At 33.3% G+C, this 10,202-nt stretch overlaps 2 protein-coding genes across 2 annotated transcripts in view; both read left to right on the top strand.

The window, feature by feature from the left end:
- The first annotated feature begins 1,979 nt into the window (after positions 1-1,979).
- LOC123923955 (pre-mRNA-splicing factor cwc-21-like) lies at positions 1,980-2,768 on the top strand. Its single transcript, XM_045976706.1, has 2 exons — positions 1,980-2,040; positions 2,278-2,768. Exon 2 carries the CDS (start codon positions 2,296-2,298, stop codon positions 2,629-2,631), a length of 336 nt encoding a protein of 111 aa, XP_045832662.1. The 5' UTR covers positions 1,980-2,040; positions 2,278-2,295; the 3' UTR covers positions 2,632-2,768.
- A 6,039-nt stretch (positions 2,769-8,807) lies between these two features.
- The window catches only part of LOC123922936 (eukaryotic translation initiation factor 3 subunit A-like), a 10,694-nt gene continuing 9,299 nt past the window's right edge, over positions 8,808-10,202 (top strand). The window contains exons 1-2 of the mRNA XM_045975593.1: positions 8,808-8,868; positions 9,591-9,940. Coding sequence (XP_045831549.1) covers positions 9,609-9,940 — 332 coding nt within the window. The 5' untranslated portion in view covers positions 8,808-8,868; positions 9,591-9,608. The remainder of the gene's footprint in view (positions 8,869-9,590; positions 9,941-10,202) is intronic.

Below are 10,202 nucleotides of genomic sequence, written 5' to 3'. Positions count from 1 at the left end.
ACCTTTTTATAAACCTTTGAGCGCGTTGGTTTTCGTTTTTGAAATTAATTCACCTTTGTAACAACCACTCTTCTTCTTTGACTGTCTTGGTTATATAAATTTTTTTTACTTTTTGATAATGACAAAAGGGGGAGTAGTTACGCATTAATTGATAAGTGATAAGTTCAAAACTGAAACCACACGTTTATCTCGCTTTTATCCGTTAAGTTAAAAGTTGTTACTTTTAAGTTGTATTACGTATTTCAAGGTGGAGACTAAGTTAGTTGAAACTGAAATAAATTTCATAAGTAAGGATAAGTTAAGAGTGCAATTTTAACTTAGCCTTATGAGACTTAGGGGGAGAGCTTGCAAACCTCTCACTCTAAAGAAAGATATGAAATTTGTTTTATTTCAAACCATCTTAATCTTATACTAAATTAAAATATCATGGATAAAACATAAAGTTCAGACTTTATGGAGTATCAATCTTAGGGGGAGCTTGCAAACCTCATAAACCTAAGAGAAACATGATAAGTTAATTTAACAACAATTGTCAATTAATACTGATGTTTGTCATCATCAAAAAGGGGGAGATTGTTGGAACAAAATTGATTTAAAAAATGTTTGCCCCTAAATCTATAAAGGTTTTGATGATAACAAAGTATTAATTAACAATTGGAAGGACTAAAAATTTATTTTAAGTGCGCAGATATAAGCATCATATAAGCTCTGAGTGAAGTTCAGAGGATGTGAATTCAGAAGTTCACAAGCGCTCAAAAGATGTTGGACTTCAGAAGTTACAACATTCAGAGGATGAAGTCTTCAGAACTTCTTGACTGACTACTAAGCTTCATCAAAGTCTGAAGATCTCTTTGAAAGCTGTGAAGATTCTCTTTGTTAGTCAACTCTTCTACCAATGAAGAAAAGGACCCTTCAAGCCTGATCAGTTCAGCTACCCTCAGTTTGTCTGTTCTCTTTTGAGAACGTGGGTCTTCAGTTTTGTTAGCTGAATAAGGAAAGTCCACTCTGCAGTAGTCAAAGTAACTGAAACTCTTTCTTAGTTTTGGATACAACCAAACTGCATCAAGACAGACTGCTTGAAGACAAAAGATTATCAACTCCAACGGTTCTTTTCGCAACGACTCTTTTCTAGTGGTATATATATACTAGAAGAATCAGCTACAATATATATAACATTATTAAGGATTGAACGTACGCTGAACAAACTCTGAACTTTGTGATATACAAGCTCTGAACCGCTGTTAAGTGTTTTTGCACTTTAGTCTAATACTCTGTACTCTTTGTATTGGCTCTCATTAGGTTCTATTAAGAGCATTTGTATATTGTTATATACTTTACTATTTCTTGAGAAACTTAAGCTTGTGTGCTTAAGTGTGAAGTCTTAAGCTTGTGTGCTTGAGCATAGTTGAGAAGTCTCTTGCTTGTGTGCTTGAGCAGGTGTAATCTTGTGTGATTATAGTGAACTCCCTTGGAAGTGCAAGGGGACTGGACTACTCTCGTTTTGTGAGAGGAACCAGTATAAATTGCTTGTGTGATTTCTCTCTCTCTATCTTGCTTTTATTTGTGTTATTTATCCGCTGCTAACGTAGTTGAGTTAAGAACTTGAAAAAGTTTTAACTTGGCTAAAACACAATTCAACCCCCCCCTTCTTGTGTTTTCACACCTTCAAGAATAATATCCTTACTGAATTCAATCAACACTTTTTGCTAAGCGCTCAAAGTTTATGTCAATTCCTATTCAATGTAATCTATGCAAGCGATAAACTAATTGAATAACACGGTGCGAATCGAATTAAAGTGATTAAGCATCATTAAATGGTCCCTTACAGTGCGTTTGGATGCTAAAATCGACAAAATAACCTAAGTATATGATAAAATCCTCATCCAAACACACTCTAAGGGACCATTTAACTAATTAAGCCATAAGTATATGATAAAATATCATATCAAATATCATCATCATCATAAATAAAGTATCAACAACATTGTGGCTTCTCTATTTCTTTGAGTCGCGATAATTCTTCTTCCACATCGATAACAGGTATTACTACTCTTCGTTTTCTTGTCTCGGATCACAGATTCAGACATATTCTTCTCTTTCTTCTACGCTCAGCTTTTTATCCGTTAATTGCCGTCGTTTAAATTAGGGTTTCTCATCTTTTTTCATTTTGCCGTTCAATTTGTTAATGGCATCAGATATATATTTATTTATTTAAGATCTGTGAATTTAAGTTGATATTAGGGTTTCTTATATGATTTTTTGGGTTTTCAATTGCAGTTGTTGCTTTGTCACAATATGTATAACGGAATAGGGTTACAAACTCCAAGAGGGTCTGGTACCAATGGCTACATTCAGAGCAACAAGTTCTTCGTCAAGCCGAGAACTTCCAAGGTTGCTGAGAATATGAAGGGCTTTGAAGGAGATCAGGGTACTGCTGGTGTTTCCAGAAAGGCTAACAAAGAGATTCTTGAGCATGATCGTAAGCGTCAGATTCAGCTCAAACTTGTTATTCTTGAAGACAAGTTAATTGATCAGGGTTATACTGATGCTGAGATCGCTGAGAAACTCGAGGAGGCTCGCAATAGCTTGGAGGCTGCAGCTGACGAAAATGATTCTAATTTGGACAAGTGAGTTTTTGGATTTTAGATATTTGTGTATGAGTATGACATATGATTCCAATTGATGAATTTGTTGGTTCTGTCATTGCTTTACCAAAATTTTTGAAGTGTATTAATTGTTAATTGGTTTTTGTTGTGCATAGCTTTTTGTTTTTGATTATGGAGAAATTATTTTTATTGGTGTTATTGTTGTTGTAGGAGATTATATATATGATTATAATTATTAATTAAAGTTGAATAGTATGTGATCACGGTCGTTTCATGGTCAAATAATAATTTAAATAAAAAGTAATACAAGGCAGTTAACCTTGGTCGTCTCCGAAGACTCACAATCGGCTTATCTATATTAGAAACAATTCAAAAACTGTAAATTATGGGGGGGTTTGGTTTGTTAACAGAACGTAAGAAAAATGTGAAATTTAATTGATTTAAAACGATCAATTCATTGGCTTAGGTAACTCGTTCTTGATTCTATCATATGGTTCACAAAGAATAAATTCGTTATATGCTTATGTTCTGGTTGATTTATAAAACCGAATTAAACAAGCGTTACCAATTTTATACGAATTCCATTCAAACAAGCGTCAAATGCGTTCAACTAATCATAGGCAATAGTAAACAAGCGCTACTAATGACAGAATAATATCCTTACTGAATTCAATCAACACTTTTTGCTAAGCGCTCAAAGTTTATGTCAATTCCTATTCAATGTAATCTATGCAAGCGATAAACTAATTGAATAACACGGTGCGAATCGAATTAAAGTGATTAAGCATCATTAAATGGTCCCTTACAGTGCGTTTGGATGCTAAAATCGACAAAATAACCTAAGTATATGATAAAATCCTCATCCAAACACACTCTAAGGGACCATTTAACTAATTAAGCCATAAGTATATGATAAAATATCAAATCAAATATCATCATCATCATAAATAAAGTATCAACAACATTGTGGCTTCTCTATTTCTTTGAGTCGCGATAATTCTTCTTCCACATCGATAACATGTATTACTACTCTTCGTTTTCTTGTCTCGGATCACAGATTCAGACATATTCTTCTTTTTCTTCTACGCTCAGCTTTTTATCCGTTAATTGCCGTCGTTTAAATTAGGGTTTCTCATCTTTTTTCATTTTGCCGTTCAATTTGTTAATTGCATCAGATATATATTTATTTATTTAAGATCTGTGAATTTAAGTTGATATTAGGGTTTCTTATATGATTTTTTGGGTTTTCAATTGCAGTTGTTGCTTTGTCACAATATGTATAACGGAATAGGGTTACAAACTCCAAGAGGGTCTGGTACCAATGGCTACATTCAGAGCAACAAGTTCTTCGTCAAGCCGAGAACTTCCAAGGTTGCTGAGAATATGAAGGGCTTTGAAGGAGATCAGGGTACTGCTGGTGTTTCCAGAAAGGCTAACAAAGAGATTCTTGAGCATGATCGTAAGCGTCAGATTCAGCTCAAACTTGTTATTCTTGAAGACAAGTTAATTGATCAGGGTTATACTGATGCTGAGATCGCTGAGAAACTCGAGGAGGCTCGCAATAGCTTGGAGGCTGCAGCTGACGAAAATGATTCTAATTTGGACAAGTGAGTTTTTGGATTTTAGATATTTGTGTATGAGTATGACATATGATTCCAATTGATAAATTTGTTGGTTCTGTCATTGCTTTACCAAAATTTTTGAAGTGTATTAATTGTTAATTGGTTTTTGTTGTGCATAGCTTTTTGTTTTTGATTATGGAGAAATTATTTTTATTGGTGTTATTGTTGTTGTAGGAGATTATATATATGATTATAATTATTAATTAAAGTTGAATAGTATGTGATCACGGTCGTTTCATGGTCAAATAATAATTTAAATAAAAAGTAATACAAGGCAGTTAACCTTGGTCGTCTCCGAAGACTCACAATCGGCTTATCTATATTAGAAACAATTCAAAAACTGTAAATTATGGGGGGGTTTGGTTTGTTAACAGAAAGTAAGAAAAATGTGAAATTTAATTGATTTAAAACGATCAATTCATTGGCTTAGGTAACTCGTTCTTGATTCTATCATATGGTTCACAAAGAATAAATTCGTTATATGCTTATGTTCTGGTTGATTTATAAAACCGAATTAAACAAGCGTTACCAATTTTATACGAATTCCATTCAAACAAGCGTCAAATGCGTTCAACTAATCATAGGCAATAGTAAACAAGCGCTACTAATGACAGAATAATATCCTTACTGAATTCAATCAACACTTTTTGCTAAGCGCTCAAAGTTTATGTCAATTCCTATTCAATGTAATCTATGCAAGCGATAAACTAATTGAATAACACGGTGCGAATCGAATTAAAGTGATTAAGCATCATTAAATGGTCCCTTACAGTGCGTTTGGATGCTAAAATCGACAAAATAACCTAAGTATATGATAAAATCCTCATCCAAACACACTATAAGGGACCATTTAACTAATTAAGCCATAAGTATATGATAAAATATCAAATCAAATATCATCATCATCATAAATAAAGTATCAACAACATTGTGGCTTCTCTATTTCTTTGAGTCGCGATAATTCTTCTTCCACATCGATAACAGGTATTACTACTCTTCGTTTTCTTGTCTCGGATCACAGATTCAGACATATTCTTCTTTTTCTTCTACGCTCAGCTTTTTATCCGTTAATTGCCGTCGTTTAAATTAGGGTTTCTCATCTTTTTTCATTTGCCGTTCAATTTGTTAATTGCATCAGATATATATTTATTTATTTAAGATCTGTGAATTTAAGTTGATATTAGGGTTTCTTATATGATTTTTTGGGTTTTCAATTGCAGTTGTTGCTTTGTCACAATATGTATAACGGAATAGGGTTACAAACTCCAAGAGGGTCTGGTACCAATGGCTACATTCAGAGCAGCAAGTTCTTCGTCAAGCCGAGAACTTTTAAGGTTGCTGAGAATATGAAGGGCTTTGAAGGAGATCAGGGTACTGCTGGTGTTTCCAGAAAGGCTAACAAAGAGATTCTTGAGCATGATCGTAAGCGTCAGATTCAGCTCAAACTTGTTATTCTTGAAGACAAGTTAATTGATCAGGGTTATACTGATGCTGAGATCGCTGAGAAACTCGAGGAGGCTCGCAATAGCTTGGAGGCTGCAGCTGACGAAAATGATTCTAATTTGGACAAGTGAGTTTTTGGATTTTAGATATTTGTGTATGAGTATGACATATGATTCCAATTGATGAATTTGTTGGTTCTGTCATTGCTTTACCAAAATTTTTGAAGTGTATTAATTGTTAATTGGTTTTTGTTGTGCATAGCTTTTTGTTTTTGATTATGGAGAAATTATTTTTATTGGTGTTATTGTTGTTGTAGGAGATTATATATATGATTATAATTATTAATTAAAGTTGAATAGTATGTGATCACGGTCGTTTCATGGTCAAATAATAATTTAAATAAAAAGTAATACAAGGCAGTTAACCTTGGTCGTCTCCGAAGACTCACAATCGGCTTATCTATATTAGAAACAATTCAAAAACTGTAAATTATGGGGGGGTTTGGTTTGTTAACAGAACGTAAGAAAAATGTGAAATTTAATTGATTTAAAACGATCAATTCATTGGCTTAGGTAACTCGTTCTTGATTCTATCATATGGTTCACAAAGAATAAATTCGTTATATGCTTATGTTCTGGTTGATTTATAAAACCGAATTAAACAAGCGTTACCAATTTTATACGAATTCCATTCAAACAAGCGTCAAATGCGTTCAACTAATCATAGGCAATAGTAAACAAGCGCTACTAATGACAGAATAATATCCTTACTGAATTCAATCAACACTTTTTGCTAAGCGCTCAAAGTTTATGTCAATTCCTATTCAATGTAATCTATGCAAGCGATAAACTAATTGAATAACACGGTGCGAATCGAATTAAAGTGATTAAGCATCATTAAATGGTCCCTTACAGTGCGTTTGGATGCTAAAATCGACAAAATAACCTAAGTATATGATAAAATCCTCATCCAAACACACTCTAAGGGACCATTTAACTAATTAAGCCATAAGTATATGATAAAATATCAAATCAAATATCATCATCATCATAAATAAAGTATCAACAACATTGTGGCTTCTCTATTTCTTTGAGTCGCGATAATTCTTCTTCCACATCGATAACAGGTATTACTACTCTTCGTTTTCTTGTCTCGGATCACAGATTCAGACATATTCTTCTTTTTCTTCTACGCTCAGCTTTTTATCATAGGCAATAGTAAACAAGCGCTACTAATGACAGAATAATATCCTTACTGAATTCAATCAACACTTTTTGCTAAGCGCTCAAAGTTTATGTCAATTCCTATTCAATGTAATCTATGCAAGCGATAAACTAATTGAATAACACGGTGCGAATCGAATTAAAGTGATTAACCATCATTAAATGGTCCCTTACAGTGCGTTTGGATGCTAAAATCGACAAAATAACCTAAGTATATGATAAAATCCTCATCCAAACACACTCTAAGGGACCATTTAACTAATTAAGCCATAAGTATATGATAAAATATCAAATCAAATATCATCATCATCATAAATAATGTATCAACAACATTGTGGCTTCTCTATTTCTTTGAGTCGCGATAATTCTTCTTCCACATCGATAACAGGTATTACTACTCTTTGTTTTCTTGTCTCGGATCACAGATTCAGACATATTCTTCTTTTTCTTCTACGCTCAGCTTTTTATCTGTTAATTGCCGTCGTTTAAATTAGGGTTTCTCATCTTTTTTCATTTTGCCGTTCAATTTGTTAATTGCATCAGATATATATTTATTTATTTAAGATCTGTGAATTTAAGTTGATATTAGGGTTTCTTATATGATTTTTTGGGTTTTCAATTGCAGTTGTTGCTTTGTCACAATATGTATAACGAAATAGGGTTACAAACTCCAAGAGGGTCTGGTACCAATGGCTACATTCAGAGCAACAAGTTCTTCATCAAGCCGAGAACTTCCAAGGTTGCTGAGAATATGAAGGGCTTTGAAGGAGATCAGGGTACTGCTGGTGTTTCCAGAAAGGCTAACAAAGAGATTCTTGAGCATGATCGTAAGCGTCAGATTCAGCTCAAACTTGTTATTCTTGAAGACAAGTTAATTGATCAGGGTTATACTGATGCTGAGATCGCTGAGAAACTCGAGGAGGCTCGCAATAGCTTGGAGGCTGCAGCTGACGAAAATGATTCTAATTTGGACAAGTGAGTTTTTGGATTTTAGATATTTGTGTATGAGTATGACATATGATTCCAATTGATGAATTTGTTGGTTCTGTCATTGCTTTACCAAAATTTTTGAAGTGTATTAATTGTTAATTGGTTTTTGTTGTGCATAACTTTTTGTTTTTGATTATGGAGAAATTATTTTTATTGGTGTTATTGTTGTTGTAGGAGATTATATATATGATTATAATTATTAATTAAAGTTGAATAGTATGTGATCACGGTCGTTTCATGGTCAAATAATAATTTAAATAAAAAGTAATACAAGGCAGTTAACCTTGGTCGTCTCCGAAGACTCACAATCGGCTTATCTATATTAGAAACAATTCAAAAACTGTAAATTATGGGGGGGTTTGGTTTGTTAACAGAACGTAAGAAAAATGTGAAATTTAATTGATTTAAAACGATCAATTCATTGGCTTAGGTAACTCGTTCTTGATTCTATCATATGGTTCACAAAGAATAAATTCGTTATATGCTTATGTTCTGGTTGATTTATAAAACCGAATTAAACAAGCGTTACCAATTTTATACGAATTCCATTCAAACAAGCGTCAAATGCGTTCAACTAATCATAGGCAATAGTAAACAAGCGCTACTAATGACAGAATAATATCCTTACTGAATTCAATCAACACTTTTTGCTAAGCGCTCAAAGTTTATGTCAATTCCTATTCAATGTAATCTATGCAAGCGATAAACTAATTGAATAACACGGTGCGAATCGAATTAAAGTGATTAAGCATCATTAAATGGTCCCTTACAGTGCGTTTGGATGCTAAAATCGACAAAATAACCTAAGTATATGATAAAATCCTCATCCAAACACACTCTAAGGGACCATTTAACTAACTAAGCCATAAGTATATGATAAAATATCAAATCAAATATCATCATCATCATAAATAAAGTATCAACAACATTGTGGCTTCTCTATTTCTTTGAGTCGCGATAATTCTTCTTCCACATCGATAACAGGTATTACTACTCTTCGTTTTCTTGTCTCGGATCACAGATTCAGACATATTCTTCTTTTTCTTCTACGCTCAGCTTTTTATCATAGGCAATAGTAAACAAGCGCTACTAATGACAGAATAATATCCTTACTGAATTCAATCAACACTTTTTGCTAAGCGCTCAAAGTTTATGTCAATTCCTATTCAATGTAATCTATGCAAGCGATAAACTAATTGAATAACACGGTGCGAATCGAATTAAAGTGATTAACCATCATTAAATGGTCCCTTACAGTGCGTTTGGATGCTAAAATCGACAAAATAACCTAAGTATATGATAAAATCCTCATCCAAACACACTCTAAGGGACCATTTAACTAATTAAGCCATAAGTATATGATAAAATATCAAATCAAATATCATCATCATCATAAATAAAGTATCAACAACATTGTGGCTTCTCTATTTCTTTGAGTCGCGATAATTCTTCTTCCACATCGATAACAGGTATTACTACTCTTCGTTTTCTTGTCTCGGATCACAGATTCAGACATATTCTTCTTTTTCTTCTACGCTCAGCTTTTTATCCGTTAATTGCCGTCGTTTAAATTAGGGTTTCTCATCTTTTTTCATTTTGCCGTTCAATTTGTTAATTGCATCAGATATATATTTATTTATTTAAGATCTGTGAATTTAAGTTGATATTAGGGTTTCTTATATGATTTTTTGGGTTTTCAATTGCAGTTGTTGCTTTGTCACAATATGTATAACGGAATAGGGTTACAAACTCCAAGAGGGTCTGGTACCAATGGCTACATTCAGAGCAACAAGTTCTTCGTCAAGCCGAGAACTTCCAAGGTTGCTGAGAATATGAAGGGCTTTGAAGGAGATCAGGGTACTGCTGGTGTTTCCAGAAAGGCTAACAAAGAGATTCTTGAGCATGATCGTAAGCGTCAGATTCAGCTCAAACTTGTTATTCTTGAAGACAAGTTAATTGATCAGGGTTATACTGATGCTGAGATCGCTGAGAAACTCGAGGAGGCTCGCAATAGCTTGGAGGCTGCAGCTGACGAAAATGATTCTAATTTGGACAAGTGAGTTTTTGGATTTTAGATATTTGTGTATGAGTATGACATATGATTCCAATTGATGAATTTGTTGGTTCTGTCATTGCTTTACCAAAATTTTTGAAGTGTATTAATTGTTAATTGGTTTTTGTTGTGCATAGCTTTTTGTTTTTGATTATGGAGAAATTATTTTTATTGGTGTTATTGTTGTTGTAGGAGATTATATATATGATTATAATTATTAATTAAAGTTGAATAGTATGTGATCACGGTCGTTTCGTGGTCAAAT

This window comes from Trifolium pratense, linkage group LG4 (assembly GCF_020283565.1).
Source record: "Trifolium pratense cultivar HEN17-A07 linkage group LG4, ARS_RC_1.1, whole genome shotgun sequence".
In the NCBI taxonomy this organism is placed as follows: Eukaryota; Viridiplantae; Streptophyta; class Magnoliopsida; order Fabales; family Fabaceae; genus Trifolium; species Trifolium pratense.
The sequence above is the reverse complement of the archived record's forward strand: the minus strand, read 5'-3'. Positions and strand labels throughout refer to the sequence as shown.